This window comes from Symsagittifera roscoffensis, chromosome 2 (assembly GCF_963678635.1).
Source record: "Symsagittifera roscoffensis chromosome 2, txSymRosc1.1, whole genome shotgun sequence".
Classification (NCBI taxonomy): domain Eukaryota; kingdom Metazoa; phylum Xenacoelomorpha; order Acoela; family Convolutidae; genus Symsagittifera; species Symsagittifera roscoffensis.
In genome coordinates, this window is record NC_087063.1 from 45911648 (window position 1) to 45933680 (window position 22033).

The 22033-nt window shown below is 39.4% G+C and overlaps 2 protein-coding genes across 3 annotated transcripts in view; both read left to right on the forward strand.

The window, feature by feature from the left end:
• LOC134840748 (COP9 signalosome complex subunit 2-like) overlaps positions 1-22033 on the forward strand; it is a 545309-nt gene that overhangs the window by 94837 nt on the left and 428439 nt on the right. The gene's annotated exons all lie outside the window — the stretch shown is intronic.
• Positions 9901-22033, forward strand: part of LOC134839627 (uncharacterized) — a 39997-nt gene continuing 27864 nt past the window's right edge. Inside the window, exons 1-2 of the mRNA XM_063855242.1 lie at positions 9901-10066; positions 17598-18336. Coding sequence (XP_063711312.1) covers positions 10021-10066; positions 17598-18336 — 785 coding nt within the window. The 5' untranslated portion in view covers positions 9901-10020. The remainder of the gene's footprint in view (positions 10067-17597; positions 18337-22033) is intronic.

Here is a 22033-nt window from a genome sequence, read left to right on the forward strand (position 1 = left end):
TGACTTAAGTGATTTAATAAGACCTGAAGACTCTTTTATTTTCTGCAATCGTCTCAAGATACAAATTTTGTCCCTATGATTGGGACAATCAACAACTTCATTTTGTTTTGAGTTCTCGATCGTTTCATATCGAGTTTTAACCGGTAAAGCATATCCCAGTTTCCTCCCTCTCTGTATCGTGATCGGTATATCAAGGGTATTCAACAAAACACTGACGCAGAGACCGCTCTTCGTTATCGAGAAGGATCTTCCTAAAACAGCAGCACTTTGACTATTAGGATTCGGAACTATACACACTTGCTTGTTGTCACTTAGTTCATTGTAATTTTTCATCCTCAAGCCTACGATTGCCGCTTCATTAGCTTTTAGCCTCACCCTCCTACTCAAGAATACCGGTGCTTTGTTTTCATTTGCCATTATTAAATTTACCGGTTTGATTGCGTACCTCCTATCCGGGTTCCGTATCCTGAACATTGCGTTATTTAGATCAATCGTTACGTCGAAATTCCTGATGAAGTCTCTGCCCAAAATGAATTGGTCAGATTCATCTAGGTTTTCTACCACGATAAAGCTCATCCACAGGTTACGTTCCCCCCAATTGAGGGCTATTATCGGCGTCCTGCCCAGCACCCGAAGGGCCCCTTTATTTGCAGCTGACAGCCGTATTCTCGAGTCTATCAAGTCACCTTTGTCAAAGCCCATCCTTTCCCAAGTTTCGATTGGTATGACGCTCAAGACTGCTCCCGTATCAAGTAACCCACGCAACTGAGTCTTTTTGCCACTTATATCTAGCACGTGCCCTGTCACATCTGCCTCTGTCCCGATGTGCATTGCATCTTCTTCAAGCATGGCGCAGTGTCCAATCGATCTCACTTTCAACTCTTCTTTCCCTACCTAGATTTGCCCAATTAGATCTTCGTCACATGTTATCATTGTCTTGGTATAGATTTTGATCCCATCTATATTTAGCATCACCTCGTGTGGACCATAAGCTTCAGTATACCTGTTATCAACACGTACCGACTTGCTGCCCCCTCTCGTGAGTAGTGCTCTCAACGCTCTAGAAGTCGTTTGTGGGCTTATACAGCTCAAGTAATCTGCGTACACGTCAATGTACATTATTGTCTGGTCGCTCGGTTCGCTCAAGTTTCTGGTTACCTCGTGGCCGCCCACTGTGATTATCGACATTATTCTAGCCCCAATTTTCGATATGCCGAATGGCTTTCCCGTCACCATTTTTACAGTGTTACAGTTCCCGGTCTTTGTTGAGCCTGGTACAACCTCTGGTGTTGGGTTTGATCCGGTTAATGCTTCGTTGAAATTCCGTCTTTCGATCTCCAGCTTTAGTCGTTGCTCTATTTCTTTCGCAGCCAGATCCTGTTTCACTTTGGCAATTCCTTCCGTCGCCGCTTTCTCATAGTTTATCTCTAGAGAGTTCCCGGCCGCGGATTCTATCGCGCCATTAACATGTGTTACAGCTTTCACTGTTTTCGTCGGCAATTCCGTGAATGGTGCTCCTAAAATCCTAGATTCAAACTCGTTTTGTCTATTCCGCTGATTCTGCACTTATGTTTGGGGTGACTCTGGTCCTTGACCGCTTCCCAGAACAAGGGACAATCCATTCTGAAGTGCCCCTCCTGGTTACAGAAGAAGCATCTTGCGCCTATCTTGATGATTAAGCCACTATAGTACTCGTGTTCCTCCATCTGGCTCATGTCCTCCTCATTCGGTGCATATCCTAGACTCTTCATGCCTTGTTTGTATGTTGTGCAGTCAGCCACGTGGTGATCCGCCGACCCGCAGTTCGCGCATGATCTGCGCTTGTCCATGTCATCTCTCGGCTTGTACCATGACGACCTCTGAGGTTGACTTCCCCCTTGCGTGTTCCTGTTTTCTGAATATGAGTTTTTCTTGGGTTTCATCAGCATGTATTCCCTTGATTTCTGTCTCATTTCTTCTGGGGTCGGTGCGCTGTCTTTCGACAATGTGTAGTATGTTGCTAACATTGTTCTTAAGTCATCACTTCTTACCCCATCAATGAACTTCGAGGCAATGCTAAAGTTTCTTCTGTTTGTCGACTCCTCCGGGTCACTCCTTCTTCTCAAGCTCTCGAGGTCATCTAGGAACCGATCATTTGACTCGTCGTCCCTCTGCCTTCTCTTTTCAAATCGCATCATCGCTTGGTGACCCTTCATGCCTGATCCGAATCGATTCAGCAATATTTCGAAGATTTTGTCCGCGGTGTCGCGTTCCTCTTCTTTCTTTGCAACCACGCATTTCAATGCCGTGCCTTCCAGGTTGCTGAGTATGGCTGTGCATGCTTGCCTTTCATCATTTAAGTTATCTTGCTCTAGATGTAATCTCATCACTTCCACCCACGTGTCAATGCATCCATCTGAGTCGTCTTTGAATTCTTTTGGCTTCATGAAAGTTTTTCTTGATTTTCCGTCTCTCCTATCGCTCGAGTTAGTGTTCCTCGTGGCGAAGGCCTCTAGAGTCCTGTTCATCATTTCCCAAGTGCTTGCCCACGTCATGGCATCCGGACCTGCGTTGCTGCTAGCTTTTGAGTCCCCCGGACCACTCGTTGTGTTTGATGTCCCGTTTTTCATGATTGTTTTAGCAACCGTTGGTGCTATGCTTACCGCATCCCGGTTTAAAGGCAACGGTGTCGATTGCCGTTTGTCCCTTTGTGGTTCCACAAAGTCCACTCTGGTGCCTTGCGTGCGATCCGCTGCCTGTCTTTCTTGTGAGGTAGAATTTCTCAAGATTGCATCCAATTTCGCCTGTATTGCACACGAACTTTCGGCCTGATTCCTGTTCATTATGTCCATTCTCTTTTCCAGGCTACCTAATTGGCTGTTGACATCATCATATCGGTTTTTCAACTGTTGCATATCTTTTTTGATGTTCTTATCTCGTTCTTCATTGGTGGCATCTACCTTGTCCGACATCTGCTGGAGTCTCTCGTCTGTCGCCTTAGCCAGGTTAAAATAACTATCCAGATACTCGTGTTTGTTGTATTTCAACTCTTTCCTTATTAAGTCTCTATCTTCCTCACTGTACTTTAGTTTCTTGTCGATCTGGTTTAGTTTTGTCATCAGGTCGCCAAGCTCAAGAGTAGCTGTTTCATGATCAGCAGTTATCTTGTTTTCGGCTGTCGCTCCTGTTCTGGCTTGTTCTTCCTTTAGGTCGGCTTCTGTCGCCTTCGCGCTCACTGTCCCAAATGTTCGTGCTCTTTCAGTTTCTGATTCTTCGGCCGTATTGTCCTTCGATTTCATTCCGACCATCATCGCCAACTTTTCTGTAAAAGATGTTTTCTTTACTTGAGAGTCGTCTTTCACCGTACCTCGGGTATGCCTGTTGTGTCTTCCAACGCGTCTATCGGCGAAAACTCCACGGTTTTTGGATTTTGATCTTCCATATGGGGCATCGGTGTGGATTCCGTAGTCTTCTTCTCCACTTCATCTACGCTCTGGTCTGGTGTCTCTAGATCGATTTCAATTGTGGGCTCCACCTGTTTGTCTTTAGCACCTTCTCGCGCCTTGTTCTCGGTACTACTCCTCGTGCTGACCATGCTAACTGAAAAGTTATCTTTCGTTTTGCTTGGGCCCATTGATGTCGTTCCGCGCAGCGACGAGTTATATTTCATGTTTGATCCACTTGACCTTTTTTCGAGCACCGGTACCCTACTCCGTCTCATTATTTCTATTTACAATTGCTCTTATTTACAATATTATTATATACACAATTCTATTCTACGAATAAAATCTTTTGTGAAAAAGAATTCTTAAAAATAAATATACAACGTGATAAAAACCTTTCTTGAAACTTTCTTTATTTGTGGTCCCAACCGTACCGGGTTCCGACTAGTGTTGTTCTGTTTTAAATCTGTCTCAAACACTTATTGTAATTTTACTTCAATTTTTTTTTATACCGTCCTAAGACTTCCAACTACCGTCCCTACTCTTCTTTGTACCGTCCCAGGCTTCTTTCTACTGTCCCAAGACTGTTCGGTACTGTCCCAGTACTTCGTCAGTGTCCCAAGACCCTTGTCCCGAGAGTACTATCCCAAGGCTACTGTCCCAAGGGTAGTGTCCCAAGACTAGTGTCCCAAGACTACTGTCCCAAGGCTAATGTCCCAAGACTAGTGTCCCAAGACTACTGTCCCAAGGCTAGTAACCCAAGGCTAGTGTCCCAAGACTACAGTCCCAAGGCTAGTGTCCCAAGACTACTGTCCCAAGGCTAGTGTCCCAAGGCTAGTGTCCCAAGACTACTGTCCCAAGGCTAGTGTCCCAAGACTACTGTCCCAAGACCACTGTCCCAAGACCCTTGTCCCAAGACCCTGTCCCAAGACCCTTGTCCCAAGACCACTGTCCCAAGACCACTGTCCCAAGACCCTTGTCCCAAGACCCTGTCCCAAGACCCTTGTCCCAAGACCACTGTCCCAAGACCACTGTCCCAAGACCCTGTCCCAAGACCCTTGTCCCAAGACCACTGTCCCAAGACCACTGGCCCAAGACCACTGTCCCAAGACCACTGTCCCAAGACCACTGTCCCAAGACCACTGTCCCAACACCACTGTCCCAAGACCACTGTCCCAAGACCACTGTCCCAAGACTGTATCAAGACTGTTCTGGTCCAACAATATCCCAGGACTGCACTGTCCCAAGACTGTCCCCAGACTGCTCTGTCCCAAGACTTCTTTGGCACTGTCCCAAGACTGTTGACAAGTGTCTGAGCGGTGGGACCTCTTTCTTCTTCGTTATGGGGACTTCTTGATTCACTGTACCTTGTACCACCACTCAAGCTCTAGTAAAATTTTCCCAAAAACCCTCTCTTAAAAGCCAAATGCTGACCCCCCTTTCTTATTTCTTTTTAATTACCTCTCTTTCAAAGTTCCAAGCAACTTGAGACCAAAACCTGTGCGCAGGTATCTTGTGATCACCTGTTCGTACAAAAACTAAACACAAATCCTCACCAAAATGCAACAAAAATCCAAGCTGGAAAAAGTAATAAAAACGGAAAGATGAGCCCACCTAAAATTCAAAGGTGACAAATGTCTACCTTCTATCGAAAAAATGTCTGGTACCTAAGTGCCACGCGTTTCCTTCCCCCCTGCTAGCGATCTTATGGGGTATCACAAAAACTGTCTATGTCCGTTCCCCCCTACCGATCCGACCAGGGTACCTACCTTAACCTAATTCCAATTTTGGATATCCGCTTCCTATGACCAACGCGTGTAAAAGACTAATGTAACTAAATCAACGATGTCGACTAATAAGTTACTCTAATTTCCCCCCTTTTTACAAATTATAACCGCCAACCTCTAACTTAACCTGCCCCCCTTCTAACCTCCCCCCTTTTTAGCCCCCCTTCTTAAGCCTAAAATTACCTTAAGCGCCGGGTGCTAAACCTCTCAAGAGAAAACCGTAGACCTATCTCCAGGCCTGCTCAAGTAAAAACGTTCCTCAAAACCGGGGGATATCGCTTATCCAATTTTACACTTATTTCCTATAATGTAATGTGAATTTTAACGATACCCGTTCTGCCCAACTTGAGAACTCGAGAACTGCCAAATCCTTCTTGGCTACTTTCCCACTCGACTGGTCACCTCTTCCAGTCCAGTCTCCTATTGGTTCAGCTCAAGTGCTCCTGAACCACTTTCCCACTCGGCTGGTCACCTCTTCCAGTCAAGTCTCCTATTGGTTCAGCTCAAGTGCTCCTGAACCACTTTCCCACTCGGCTGGTCACCTCTTCCAGTCAAGTCTCCTTGTTGTCCAGCTAAGTTCCAAGCTATCTAAAAACCCTTGACAACGCCCCACACTCGGGCTCTTTATTAAGGTTACTGGGTTAAATTACTAGGTTGATCGAAACGATCGAACTTGTAAAACAGTATGGGTATACTATTTAATTAATATAAAGGTTTGATCCAACTAATCTGGTGTCAAAGTCACTGTCTTTTTCCGTTTTATGGTTTTTGTTCCTTTTTCTATTCTTTTTCTTTTGGTTTTTGTTTTGCTTTTTGTCTTTTTGCTCGTGTTTTTGTCCCCCTAGTTGCCCCCCTTTACTCGGTTAGCTAAGCCTCGTTCGGAGAGCGTACCAGGAAGTTTTCTCGAGTTTTCTTAAAAAGCTATCACGGTACAACCGGAAGGTTTGCACGTTCCTGTCGAACCGCACCGCCGGTACTCTAGAATGGGCATTTAGCCCGAAGCTGTCTCAAGTGGGTTCGACTCCGTAGTCTTGATGTCGTAAACACCCAGGAGCGCCATAAAAACACTATGTAACATTCGTCTACTGCAGTCACACATGAGGCTTAAGAAAAATAGGCCCTATAACCATTGGCTCAAGAGTCAGGGACACTATCTCTTGTGTTTTTCTACCTCAAATCAGTCGGAGCCAATTCGGTTCGCTTGTGACATGAGACTACGACCCGTTACAGCTTAAAGGCTACTACCAAAATTTTCCCCCACTCTAGAAATAATAACGTCCCCATACTCAGGTCTCTAGATACCCAAAATACATGAACGCCGTTAAAAACCGGGTCGGAACAATCCGCTAAGTTACTTTTTATTAGACAGTGGAACTTTGATCCATTTCAGATGGATCAACCTAAAACTCGCCTTACCTCAACATAACAATTATAAAACACACTCTAGAAATTTTAATTGGTACTCACATTGTAGCACGCTCAAGAATTGGGAGTAATTAAGTCGGTAAGCAACTCAAGAATTAAATAGTGTAACTAAATGAGTTTAATGCTTGCTAGTTTCAACAACAGGAATAAGTTTGTACTCTAGAATGCAGTTTTATGTGGACCATTGGGACACTCAAGCTGTCCACCTTTCCACCGAAGGTTCACTCTGGTCCAGTTCGAATAGTTGACCAGTTGGATAATTGTCCAGTTCTCAGGAACACTCTGTCTTCTATTTCAAATAGGACAGCTCTACTCTAGATTATTATTGTCTCGGAAATTGCGGATGGCAATTTCCTTCTGATTTATCTTGCAACTTTCCCGCGATTGTCACTCGATTGTTCTGAATTCTCTTTTTTGACTTTCAGTTATCGCGAGAAAATCGTGCATGACAGGCTCCATTCGAATTTTTGAAAAATTAAATTTCACTCCAAAATCAAGTGTTTTTTGCTTCTCTCAAGGTCAAACATCCAAATATGACCGACTGGCACACTATTACCTTTATGTCACGCTCAGCAAAGTTTGGGAAACTGACTGCAGCTAAATTTCTTGAAATTTTTCAAAGTACATGAGTTGAATAAAAAGCTTGCCTTGTTATTTGCTTTTTTATTATTATTAAGATTCTTATTATCATTATTAATTTAGATATAGCCATTAATGGCAAGGGTCAGTGACCCTGAGTTTGATGTTTTTTTTCTATTTCAGTTTCAAGGTGTCAGTGTCCATGTACTAGAAGCTTACTATGCAGTGTTGCCACAAATATTTAGAAGGCGGACTTTGAGAGCGATTGGGTTGTTGAAAGCAAAATTAATCGGAAGATCGTTGACAACTTTAGAGGCTTCATTTTTTCCAGTCTTTGCTTTGAACTTGTCATATTTGAACAGCTGCTCTTTGTTCTTGTATCTAGAACGTTTAGTAGTAGTAGTAGTAGTAGTAGTGTAGGCTTTAGGATTTCTCCATGGGTTTTGAACCCTCGTTTATAAGTTCATAATTTTTCCCGGTGGGTTGCAGTTTCCACACCAGCAAAGAATTCTCCACATACACAAGTTGTTTTCTGCAAAATTTCTGTTGAAGAATTTCCAAAACGTGTTTGTTATAGATATTTTCAGGCTGTCATAATCTTGATTTTCGAAGTCCACAATTTGGCTAAAGTAGTTGTATAGCGTATTAGAACGTATATAATAATTTTCATTTGACTTTTTCAGTCTTGTTGCATGAACAGCAATCTCACCACGTGTTGCTTGTCTCGTTCGTGATTCGTTTTTATGAATAATTGTATTCAAATCAATGTCATGTTTATTTTTTAGTAGTGAAACTAAGTACAATATGTCGTGTAATTCAAAGTACATTGAGAGTGGAAGGAGCTTTAAAAATTTCAGTCTTTCAGTATAACTCATTTTGAAGTTATTTGTAATCCAAGATGTCGCTCGTTTTTGTACTCTTTCTAGTTGTCTTAATTCTGCTTTGTTCGGATACCATGTTTGCGATGCATAGCTTATGATTGGTACGATGTATCCGCAGTATAAGTTTAATTTTGACTTTAATGATGTTTTTTTTCGAGATATTTCGTTTGATTTTGTAAAAAGCTCCCATTGCTTTTGATATGCGATTTTCAGCATTTACTGACCACGAAAGGTTGTCACACATTAAAATACCTAAGTCTTTTTGGGTCTTTGCGGTATCAACATTTGTATTAAATAGTGTAACTTCCATTTTCCCTTTGAGGTTTAACAAATTACATTTATCTTCATTCAGCGGCATTTTATTTTCTTTGCACCATTTTTCAACATTTGCCGTGTCTTTTTGCAGATGAATTTCTTCAGTAGACAAGATCTTCATATCGTCACAATTGCCAAAACAATCTGAATTCTCAATGCATTTGGGAAAGTCGTTAATGAATATGATAAAAAGTAGAGGGCCAAGAATTGAGCCCTGTGGTACACCGCTAGTTACTTCTTTCAGAGTTGATGAACTTTTATTGATTTTCACAAACTGCATTCTATCTGTTAGATAGTCTTGTATTATGTCTTGTATTTGAATGCTTAGACCTATGTTCCGTAGTTTGGCGACTAGGATACTATGAGGAACTTTATCAAAGGCTTTAGAAAAATCTAGATAAAGGACTGATAGTGTTTGAACATTTTTGTCATCGTAGAGTTCATATACTTTGCTCAAAAATTGTACCATTTGTAATACTGCTGACCTTTTTTGCCGGAAGCCGTATTGTGCGTTTTCTAGGAAAGGTTGAACTTTGGGGTATATATTATCAAAGATAATTTTTTCGAAGACCTTCGAGGCGGAGCATAAGAGGCTAATTGGGCGGTAGCACTCGACTGACGCCTTGTTCTTTTCTTTAAAAATTGGGGCCACTTGACTTGTTTTCCAGTAGGTCGGGAAGAGCCGCTTGTTAATGAATGTGCGGAAGAGAAGATAGAGCGATTTTGACAGAGTTTCAGAAAGATTTTTTAGGATTATATTACCTATACCATCAAAACCTGACGCTTTATTTGTTAAAAGATTTTTGAGAATGTATTGGATTTTGGTTTCTTCAATGTGTATTTGTGTACAGATTTCTTCTGTAGGAGAACAGTTTGTATTTCGTGCGAGAGGGTTAGGAATTGATTCCTTTTGATATACACTGATGAAAAATTCGTTAAAAAATGTAGCTTTTTGGGTGTCATCTCTTGTGGATTTTTCCTTGTAGAACATTTTTTGGGTATATTTCCTGGAACTACTTATTTTGTTCAAGTATTTTTGCAGGTCACTGAATCGTCTACTACTTGTTACTGTTTCTTCGTAAATTGCTTGATCTTCAGTCAATGCTATTTGAAGATTTTTTTCCAGTTTTTTGTGTTTTAGGATAATGCTTAAATTAGGTTTGTTTTGCCGATTTGTTTCGAAGCATCTGAACTAATTCTTTTTCTGGTAAAACCGACTAGAAAACTACCCTTGTGCTATATGCACAAATAATTCTTTTACTGGTAAAAACGACTAGAAAACGACCCTTGTGCTATGTGCACAAACAAATCTATTTCTGGTAGAAACGACTAGAAAACGACCCTTTTGCTATGTGCACAAAATCCGTACTACTACTACTTAACCTCGAAAAGTCTTACAAACATACCATTGCGAGTTGATTGATTAATAGAGACAGGCTTGCAAACGCTGACTTATTTAAATGCTATTACCTTAATGATTTTTTTTAGATATCGCATGCCCGATTAAGATATCTCAAAGAGATTTAATTACAATGAGCAGCCTTCGAGTGTCATATCAAGAAATATGAATGGTTAAAAACTTGCCATATCGTCATATACAGCCGCATTGGAATGAAGAAAGTGAAAAGAGCGATATCGCAAAGCTTCAAGCGGCTGAGTAAGTTTTTTTTGAAGGAAATGCAATTTATGTTAGAAAATCTATATTTTTGATTCGACATTAGATGTCTATGAAATTTTTATAGGGTTGATAATAATACTTCGTGAATCTGAAGCGTATATATTGACTTTTAAGCAATGCATGTACAGTGGAATCAATTATTCCAGTCTTTGCTTTGAACTTGTAATATAGATTAAGGTCTGAAATTTGATCCATGTGACAACTGATTCTTCGTTGAAACATAGCTGCTCTCTGTTCTTGTATCTAGAACGTTTCAAAGCATCTGAAATAATTCTAAGTTTTTAGAATTTCTAAATTTGAATTAATTATCAATCGTATAATATAAGAAGTACTGGTCCATTTTTTAAAATTCTTGTCCTTCGTTCAATTTCCATTGATTTAGCAGCTGACTTGTTTTTTGACTAGTCAACTCAGAATAGTCATTTTTCTATTATACTACGACCCTCGAATGTGGCTAGTTTCTAGTTTTTTGTTCAGCTCCTTTATCACACCACCCAGAACTTACAACACTAATTTGATAAATCCTATGATGTGTTTTATTTTTTTTTGTTGACTATGGTCGGAACATTCTGTGCTACGTGCACAGTAACCTGCTAGCCTTTTTTTTAGTTGTTTATAACCCTTACGACTAGCAAGTGTTATCAAATCGGAACGAGGATAGCCGGTTCCTGTGCAAGTAGCACAGAATGTTCCGACCGACCATAGTCTACAAAAAATTAAAGGTTACCAAATTAATAATTTTCAAATTAAAGTTTTTCAAAATAATAGTGATGTGATGATAAAACTATAAACACGCTTAAAAAATTAGTAATTTGTCATACTCGATAACAGTTGTCCTCAAAAGAAGAAAATCAAACCAAAAATGAAACGAAACTCGATTTTTTTTTTTCTGTTTTTAAAGTATTTTTTTTTTGAAAATTTTTTCTTGCCAGGGAAGTGCCAAATATGGCTTTCAAAATTAATTCGGTTTAGAAAAGGCAAGTTTTTTTTTTAGCCAAAATGACGAATTTAACGAGTTATAGTTACTTTGTTCGATCGAAATTTGACGAAAAACCAAAAAATTTGAAACCGGTTTTTCTCAACAGGGGATTTTTTTTGGATTTCTTAAAATGTTTGAATCACGGCTGAAAGAGTTTTAATATGATATATTATTCAACCCATTCCGATGATTATTTGTGCCAACTGATTTTGCGCGAAAAACAAAAAAGAACAACTAAAACACACCCGAATACAAAATTCCCCCATTTTCAATGGTTGGAACAATAGTTTTTTTGGTTTAACATTTTTTTTAAAACAGAATCATTGCACTGGAGTCTTTTGATAGGTTAGCAATTGGTCCAGAGGAAACATCTGTGCCCAAGACAGCAAACTTGCTAAGTTAAAATCTGATCGGGACCTGTTTTTCTGCTGTCAGCGATTTTCATTTTAATTGAGTATAGTGTTTTTGACTAATTCTGTAAATTGTAAATAGGTTAGTTCCTATTTTTTTCGTAAAAATCTTTTTTTTCTTGGCTAAATTTTATGTGGCATCAATTTATGCTTTAAACGGCTTAGTCACCTAACTTTGCAAAATAGGTTTTCATCCTGTGTGGGTGGTATTGGGGAGTAGAGAGCTCAATTCTACGTTTAATCCTAATTTAATCCTAACAAGAGCGCGAGTTTTGTGGCAGATTTGAGTGCAGTTCTTTTTTCTGCACAAGAGAATGGGGACCTCTGATCCACATGGAAGATGAAATGTTTTTCTTTTCGCGTTCATTCCTCTTGGTCCGCAGGGTTTGTGTGTGTGTCGATGTGATACCAGTCACTATGGTGAGTTGACTCTAGAGTTTCGACAATCCTGTTTGAAATGAACATTTCCTGTTTTTCTTGAGGGTTGCGGATCCATGCAAGAACTGTTGCTGTCTGTCGAAATGAATATCTGGCTAAATTTGAGTAGAAGATAACGGACCGGTATTTCTCGTAGTCTGACTGTGTTCAATGCTCGTTGTAGCCCAAGTCGAGGTTTTGTGTTTTGTCGTAATGGGATTACTCGTGTTTTGCCCAGAAGGAAATTTACAGTCATGTTTTCGCCATCTATAACTCTGATCTATGATACTACGGCTGTTGCCGACAAAGAAGCATCACAGAAGATATGTAACTCTCTCTTGACAACCTGCGCTAAAAAAACTCGTCCATTTTTCACTGGTTGTAATTGACCAACATGATCGACCTCGAAATTCTTTGCTATCCTGCTTCTCCAGAGGTTGGTCCCATCGTTGAACTGATCTCCAAGTGTTTATTAGAATGATTTAGAATGAAACATTTGACAAAAGTTTTCTCTGAGTCCATTCTTTTTGTGCATTGGGTCCGTTTTTTGGCTGAATTGAAATTTCTTCACATGCCAGGTTCCGATGGATGCCTCTCCTGATTGAAATTGCCGTCAAGCATTTCTGTCTACGATTTGACAAGCGTGTCTTCTGCAATCCTCTGCTCAATGTTTGTTTCAGCTGCGTTGCCAGGTTTTCTGCTTCGCCAACTGTTTCCAGTGACATGAGTAGTTCGTCCATATAAAAGTTTCCCTCTACTATTTTTAATATAAGGTTTTGTGAACCAGCGTTATCTCTGGCAGTCTAAACTAAGGCAAAGTTAGCTCAAGCAAGTGAATCTCATGCTCCAAAAATATGTCATTGGTTTTCATAAACCTCAGTAGTTGCTGAATTAGGACTGTTCCAGAGAAAGCTAAGAAATTTCCTGTCCGACTCTCTAAGGCTGACTTGCATGAACATTCCTTCTATATCTGCCTGTAGTGCCAATGCAGAAACTCGGAAAGAAGAAATGATCCGTAGCATGTCAACCAGCAGATCTGGTCCCGCTAACAGCTTGTCGCTTAAGCAAACGCCTCCGAAAGCGTTGCTAATGCGTCTGATTTTATCAGGTTTGTTTGGATTCACCAGTCCGCAATGTATGTACCATTCGGTATCGACTTCTTCATTCTTCGAAGCTTTTTGTAGATAGCCTTTTTGTAGATGTATTTGTATGCCTTAGTCGTATTTGCTGTACATTTTTGGCTCCCTTCGAAGTCTTACTAAAAGATGTCGTGGATGTGTCCGCGCCAATGGTTCATTGTTTGGTGAGCTCGAGTCCTTAGCCCATAGAAGTCCCGTCTCGTATCTTCCGCCTGGTAGACGACAGCAGGTTTCCCGTAGAATTTCGTTTGCTCTTTTGTCTTCCGCTGATTGGGGCTTCTCTTTGTACGTTGAAAGTGATACTGCATTCCACCAATAAGCTACTTCGTCGAAGATGCTGTTGTCCCGGTCAAGACATGTCTCAGAAAACATTGTGACATAATGTATCGAGTTATGGTGTTTCGTAGTACGTGTATGAGGTCCAGAACGAGCCCATCCATGTTTGAACTTAACTGCGCTTGGCGTGTTTGCAGGCCCAAATTTTATTTGAAGCGAGGAGATCAAATTGAAGTTGTCCTGTCCAATGATGATTGTCACTTCCTTCGTGTCTAGTTTTGGAAGGCTAATATCTTCTAGGCGTTTGTGCTGCTTCAGTTTATCGGCTGGATGCTGTTAAAAGGTTGGTAAGAAATTTTGATCCACCTTACAAGTGTTTTTCAATTCATAATTTTCTTTTCCGCCTACGCTTGATATCTGTGCAGCTGTTGTATTACAAGTTTTGACATCTGAGCCATTGGCCGCAAATTCGTTTCCGCTCCAGTTTTTCAAGCTTCAGTTTGTTTGCTGTTTCGCTCAAAATCATAGTTAGCGTGCATCCAGGGTCCAAAAACGCGTAGGTACTGACTTCACTGGTAGAATGTAGAGTAGATACTCCATGGCCTGCGTTTTCTCCGTGGTGTTTTGAACAACTCGTTGAGTCTCAATGCTGTTGAAGAGCAGCTTTTAGTTATTTAATTGTTTTTTTTTCTATGAATAGCTGTTTTCCGCATGTTGTGAAGTTAGCTCCGTGAAGAAGTGAATGATGTCGCCTGTTGCAACCCGGAGAACGGCCATTGGAATTTTGAGAGACAGTCACGAGATCTATGCCCAGACTTCAAACAGTTGATACAAAGATTCAGTTGTTGTACTGCGGTCCAGCGATCATTAGGTGTTTCAGAGCTGAACGTTGGGCAGTGCATTAAAGCGTGATGTCCGTCGTTGAAGAAGCAAGAAGTTTGTTGTTTGCACCAGTAGTATTGGAAAGAAATGGATGCGTTCATTGATCCATATCTGTTGCCAATCTGATGTCATCCTCGTTCCTACTGGTCTGTCGTTTTATCGCTCTTTTGCATTACTTGATCTGGTATCGTCGTCATCAAGGTGGATCTTTTGTGCTTCTGCCAGCGTTCGTATCTACTTGTTGAAGTTCTGGAGAGATGGAAGAAACTGGTTTTATTTTGCGTGCTCACTGTAAGTCAATTTTTCAGTAGCATGTCTCAGTATAATTGTTGATTGCAGATCGGAAGGAAACTCCAGTTCTTCAAGTGTGCGAGTGGCTGTAATAAATTGAGCGTACTCTTTCAGTGTTCTGGGTTTGCCTGAGAGAGGTCTAGGAAACCGGATGAGTCTATTGATGAAGCTGATAACAATAGCTGTAGGATAGCCGAAACATCGTATTTCTCCAACTGCTTTCTCGTACAAGTTTTCGTTGCAAGCAAAGCCTTCAATTGAAGCTTAAGCTTTTCTCGTGACTAGTCCTTGCATGTGTGCAGTTTTTTTTAGCGTTGCCGATTGTTGTTTCTACGATGAGAAAATTAAATCGGTTATACCAATCTGACCCTTTAGTTGGGTCTCCATCAAACTTATTCAAGTTGATTTTTGGCAGTGCATCGTAGAAAGGAAAATGTCAGAAGTTGCCCAGGTTTGCATTGGAAACTGATGGCATAGGTTTCCGCCCAATTGATTGAAGATTCCGTTGCCTGCGATCCCATTCGTGCTAAATCTTTGGTCATGACTTCCATGTAGTCGTGTAGCGGACACTTCATTTGCTGTATCACCAATATCCTTTTCGTCGTCCGCTGTGTGTTGCCTTGTGTACTCTGCTGTGAAGTTGGTTTGGAGTTTTTTGTCAAATCGTTGTTCTCAATCAGGTGACCATTGAATGAGCCACTGCTACTCTTTTGTATCGTTGAGGTATTACTTATTTCCGTTCTGCCTTTTTCCGTTGCTGTTCACTCATTCAGCCTAGAGTTCAGCTCCTTCTTTAGTTTTCTTAATGAGCTTATGTGGTTCAAAAGCATATCGGTAAATTAGTCATGAAGTTCCACTTCAAGTGTTGCCAGTAGTTCGTAGGTCGTTTCCTCGAAGTGATTAGCTCTTGGATGTCTCTTGTTGTTGTTGTTGTGCGTCATCCAGTTTGTCTTGTACCAAAACTTCGTTAAACGTGTTGTTTTTGGTCCACGCTATCCTTGTTCAAAACTTTTATGTATGCGCGCAAGACTGCTTCTTGAACTGCTTTAGAAGGCATGATACACACGCGTAGTGTTGTGTTGTCTGATGTCACGGGTCCTAATCAAGTTGTCGTTTGCTGTGCATCTATGTGGATGATAGGGTGGTATGTTGTACCTTTGTGTGGACTCGTCCGTATTCAAACTTTTGTGTTTTTGTATTGCAGTACTGTTTTTGAAGGCTCCAAATGTGGGTGTTGCTAGTTTTCAGCTTGTGTGGGGGTTGCTCGTGTCCGGTTCGTGGGGTTTGCTTTTATCCAGTTCGTCCTCGTCGAGGTCACCACTGTGCGGGGGGGAGTAGAGAGCTCAACTCTACGTTAAATCCTACTAGAAAGGTTACGATTGCACTAAAAGTAATCACCCTTAGTGCAGGCGTAACTGATGCCCTATTAGCTTCTTATGATACCAAGCTGGTAGCCATTTCTTTCTAATTGTTCTGTGCACTTTTGTTGAGTACCAATCATGTACATTGAGTATCAATACTCGAATGGATATCAATCCTTTCTCATTTTAAATGAGTTCACCGGACGGGATTCCTCTATACGTTTGATCAGATTTTATATTTATTTCAATCAAGCGAAAAAGGCTAAAGTCAAGCAATTGCATGTCAATGAATTAGAGTTTCAATGGTTGCTTCGTTTTCTGGAGTTTTGACTTTTCAGCTTACCATTACAATGAATCAAACTCAATCATCAGCGCATATGACCTCTCATCTGCACATATCCTTTTTTGTGTTTTCTGATGGTGGGCGCGTAAAAATGTAGAAATTCAGAACATTTAAAAAATTTTCAGAAGAGAAGTTTTATTTGCGACTCAACGGGAGTTAAGATAACTTTTTTTGGCTTTTTATCGCTTGATAATTGTTTCTGAATTTTAGAACTAACGGTTGTGTTTCTGGATATATTTTTCTCAAAATAAACATCAATGTTGACAAAACTTTGAAATTTTTGTAGTTCGATTTTTTTACCCCAGTATATTTTCTGTGTGCGACCTTGCAATGCTATGTTTGTGTGATATCGCAAGTGGTGCGAAGCGTTGCTTTGCCTATGTGTAGAGAGATGCATTTGAATGTGTAAAATTTTTTTGAAAACAAAATCTAGAACCATAAATGATCAAAAGCTTCTACAGTCATAATTCGATCGTTGCCGGCTTTAAAGTTGTGCCTTTTTAGACTATTTTGATCGGGTGAATCTTGCGATTTAAAGAATAAGTTTAAATGGAACTAAAAGCTTGGTTCTACTAGTATCACAAAAAAAATCTAATGACTGGTCAGGAGCGAATCGATTTAATCTTGTATTAAAGCTTCGTTTTTAAACAAAATTAGAGCGATCAAAGCTAACCTGTTTTGCGAAAATATTTCTATAGAGCTGTGAAGTTTTTTGCTGTAAAAGTTAGTTTTTAGAAGTTTCAGCTCATGGTTTTCCGGTACCTTAAGTTCAAAATTTTAGTTCTGGTTTTGCCGTTTATTTTGCAAAGAAAAGATGGCTATTCAACTGAAGTCATTACTAATGCTCAAATTTTACTAAGCACATTTGCTCGTGCCCACTAAAGACTCCACATATTTAGATGAAAAATTGGATGAAAAATAGTTTTTTTTTTTCAAAATTAGTGTGGTTGGAACATTTAGTGCTTGTCGCTCAGAAATTGGTTGCTCTCTATTTATTCTGTTCCAATTTATGCAATTGTGCTAAACGCACGTTATGTTTTTATCTGAGGGTAAACTAATTGGTTATTTTGATGAACTTATGGAGATTCTAAGTTATTTTAAATTATAAGTTTTTTTCGTGTTCGCTAAGTTTCTGTTTTTGTTCTTTCATTTTTTGAACAATCTGAGTTTTTTCGTTCTAATTCTGAATTTTGTGGTTGTTATTTCCTTTATCTTCTGCGCCTTTAGTTTGAGCTAAATATCGTATGTTTAGTGAATCCAATTTCAAATCGGAATAGCGTCGATCATTACGCTGAGATTCGTAAAAAATATATTCTGAAACGTTCGAAGAATGAAACATTTTAGAACTTATTAAACTAGTTGAAAGTATATATATATTTTTTCTTGGATATGTATATATTTTCTCTGTTTAGGCGTGTTGGACGACGATGAATCGGAGCTATCCAGTTATCGACCGTCCGCCTCTCCCTTGGGCAATGGCTACCAACCAGGGACCCGAATATCTTTACCGCCCAATAGTCTCAATAGTCTTTATGGTATCCCTCCCAACGAATATGTATACCAGCAACCTTATCACGGGTCCCGAGGAAACATGCTGCACGCATACGAGTACACCCAAATTAATGGCGATATGGGCAGAAATAGCTTAGGTGTTCCGCTACAGAAAACACACCTTCACTCCTCCTCCAGCAGCTTTATAGACCCACATGATTACAGACAGCCTCAAGTTAGCCAGCACATTTACGGCCCCCCGAGAATCTACGCAAATCCACACCAACCTCAGCCAGAATTGACAGCCTACCACGTGCACATGGGAGGGGTGGCGTCTCAGCTGCAGCAGCAGCAGCAGCAGCCGGAGTTTCAAGACTCAATTGAACATAACATGACGAGGTCATGTAATGAGTCATATTATTATAACCAGCAGAGACCAGAGATGGTAGCTGTCAATGGAAAACAGAAGCCGCCTCTGCCTCGCACTCCTTCAAAGAAGATATCATTAAAAACGAAACGTGCCTTAAGCATAGCTGAGATATTCTCCATTCGCAGGAGTAAGCCGTCTGCAAATGGCGACGGAAAGAGCAACGGACCTATGAAGGTGCTTCAGAAGCCGAACTCTACTCATGAAGATATGTTTTCCAATATAATCCAAAGGTTAGATAGTGTTCTGTTTTCCGCTTCAGATTTTACTAGTACATTGAGAGGTTCAGAAAAAAAGTGCCCATGAAGGGTGGGGTCTGATACAGACAATGAACTTAATAGACAAGTATGAAAAGCAGTAAAGCAAACAAAGCAGTAGCAAGACGCCCAAATAGAAAAAAAATGTTAGCCGAATATTGAACCACAATTTGCTACAGCAGTTAGTCTTAGTTTCGTTCGATTTAAGGGCAAGCAAGTTGTGAAACAATTATTCGTTTGCAGCCGAAATGCTTTCATTTGTTTGTGTAGCTCATTATTAAGTTCACTGTCTAGATCAGACCCGTCTTCGTGTCATTCACCCTATTTTGTTCATTTTAACCGAGTTCTTGGGTTCTTTGTTATATAATTTCTACAATCTGAGCTTCTCCTTATTGTGCCTAAGTCAACTTGAGTTAAGTGATAGGTTTGAGGTTTTTTGAAGCTATGGGGTCATTCAAATTGTTTGAAACCACGCCAGCTTAATGTCGATTTGTTATATGGACGTTTAATACCAAATAGTAGTTGTTTCTTTGCCTAAATGCTACTGTTTGCTCCTTAAATTTATAAAGGCCGGTAGTTCTCAATAGCTTGTTGGTTCTACTCCTGTTGCACTTAGTTTCAATTAAGATCATATATTGCCTCATATGTTAGGTCACGCTTAAGCTGTAACGAGCTCAAAGTCAAGTTGAATCTAAATTCATGGTGTTTTTAACAAACTTATATGTAACGAAAACTGTGGCATGGCGTTGCCAATACTGAAAAAGTTTAACTCTTTTTTGGTTTCTTTTGTAACAAGTGTCAGACACTTCATGAAATAAAAACAAGACAGCGGGGCGGATTCAGTTTTGACATTCAAGCCATTTTATCCAACCGTAGTCAACGTGTGTTGCATTTGTGTTTTTGTCAACAACTAAGTTGAATTAGTCAGTGCTTGAGAGCTTTACTTGGTTCAAGCTTTTGCTTTTTCCATGTCTAGTACAAATGGCAATAACTGGACTGTAATTACCAGAAGAATGGGAAGATTGTTAAGGGGCAGGTGAAAGTTTGAAGTCATAAATAATCGACTCCTTTCCTTGATCCTAAATCGACCCGAAGCGCCTTGTATATATAGCAACCAAATTCAGTCGTTTTCTCTTGATTAATTTATAAATAGCCATGTTCAATTTTTCTTCAATTTAATGGAAACTTGGACGTTTGAAACTAAAATTGAAATGCGTTATTTCGATGCAGCATATTCATTAAAAAAACTCAATTAATTGTCCATAGGTCAAGTAGCAAAAATTAAGTTGAACATTCGGATACAAGACACAAATGTTGCAAAAAAAATGTTTCTGTTCGTACCCCATTTATTATATGTACGATAGCAAGTTGTTGCAACCTGGTATTTTTTTCCCGTGAAAAATTTTGTTCTCAGATTTGAGCACGCGACGTCATTTTTTCTGTACACGTGCACCTTATTGTTCCGACTTTCATAACGAAAGTAACGGAATATTTGTGCTCGGGTGGGCTTTTTCTTTAGACAAATTTCGACTTTTTAACTAACCATTTTTGACGGATTTTTTTTACATCAGCCGAAAGCATTGTTCAGCCGAAAGCATTGTTTTTTACATCAGCCGAAAGCATTGTTTTTTACATCAGCCGAAAGCATTGTTTTTTACATCAGCCGAAAGCATTGTGGCCGAAAGCCGAAAGCATCTTGAGATTTTTCACGTGTGATCATTTTTCAAAAGTTATTAGGGTTTAAAGATTGACATTGTGGCCAATTTGGGAAAATCAACTCGCGATATATTTCGCGCTGTTAACGTGTAAGCGGAGATTTAATTCCTCGTAGAAATCGTTTCAAATTGGTTGAAACAGGCTATTTGTCATAAATTCTATGTTACGAGTAGCGAAATCCACCACTTTGTACTTTATATGGCGTGTGGGGGATGATGTGAGAAAAACTCAAAATTTACGTAATTTTTTTTTTCGTTTTTTTTTGTTGAAAAATTCATCATTTTTTATTTTTTAAAAGCGAATACTGCTTCATAGACCTAAAAAGACAGTCGTAGCATTCAGGGCTTTGCCCTGATACGAGCAGTCTTGTTGTTTTTGTTCAACAGTCTATTAATTAATTCCACTGTGGGTAAGTTTTTATAATACATAATACGGTATACGATAAGTTATACAAAAAATCCGGTACACAATATAAAAGTATACGATTGTGCGAGGGATCAGATTTATACGACAAGTTATAGAATTACACGAAAGCGATAATTGGCGAGTCACTTTTTTTTATGAAACAAGCATTTTTTTTGAGTACTGCAAGTTTGCCTGATATTAAGGGCGGCTCAAGTCCATAAAGTGTTTTCGGAGAGACAAAAAATATAATCGAGCTGCAAACACAGTCTAAAAAGCATTGAGCAGTTGCTGTAATTGAGTTAGGGTTTTGATCTCAAATTATACTATTATAACGTTTTCATACGAAAGCCAAACAAGACTGCTCGTATCAGGGCGAAGCCCTGAATGTTCCGACAGCCTCTTAAATTTTATGGAGCAGCAGTAATAACATAAAAAAATTAAATGAAATAAAATAAAATGAAAAATTTTTTGTTCTAAAATTTGAAAATTTTTATGAAAATCATCCCCCCACACGCCATATTAAGTACAAAAAGAGAGATTTCGTTCCTTGTAACAAATTAATTATGGCAAAAAAGCTTCGTTCAACCAATTTGGAACGATTTATAAGACGGATTAAATCTCCGCTTACGCGTTAATAGCGCGAATTATATCGCGCGTTAATTGTCCCAAATTGGTCAAAATGGCAATCTTTAAACCCTCATAACTTTACGAAAAATAATCACAGGTGAAATATCTTTTTAAATTTGAGCTCAAGACAACAATACCTTTTGAATGATATAAAAAAACTCCGTCAAAAATGGCTAGTTAAAAAGTCGAAATTTGTCTGAAGAAAAAAAAACCCACCCCGAGCACAAATATTCCGTCACTTTCGTATCGAAAGTCGGAACAAATATAAGTTATACAAGAGCCGATTTAAACGATTTTAAGTTACACGATTTTTTCATTATGTCAATGCACTCCTGTGGATCTCTAATAATTTTCAATATATTTGCTGTAAAAGCTTCAAATGAAAAATGCCTCATAGCTTTTCCTTAAAAAGTTTCTTAGATATTGGTTCAATTTTGTCGGCCTAATTTTTTTTACTGTAAACTTCATCATCATCGATTTTTTTTTTCATTGAGCAGTTTTTCGGCGAAGTTTGTCAGCTTTTATGATCAATATTTTGATAACCGTTTGGTTACATCAATTGAACAGGATTTCATTAAATAATTGTCTGCTTTTAGCTTTCATAATTATCAAAATATCTTTTCGATTGTTCAAGTTTTGTCAAAATTTTTGAAAAATGCAGTTTTTGGCTCTTCGCCTTTGGCTTTTCTGTAGTTTTTCGAATTGAATCTGCAGCTTTTTCAGCTGCTATTGTATAGCCGGCGAAGTTTGTCAGCTTTTATGATCAATATTTTGATAACCGTTTGGTTACATCAATTGAACAGGATTTCATTAAATAATTGTCTGCTTTTAGCTTTCATAATTATCAAAATATCTTTTCGATTGTTCAAGTTTTGTCAAAATTTTTGAAAAATGCAGTTTTTGGCTCTTCCCCTTTGGCTTTTCT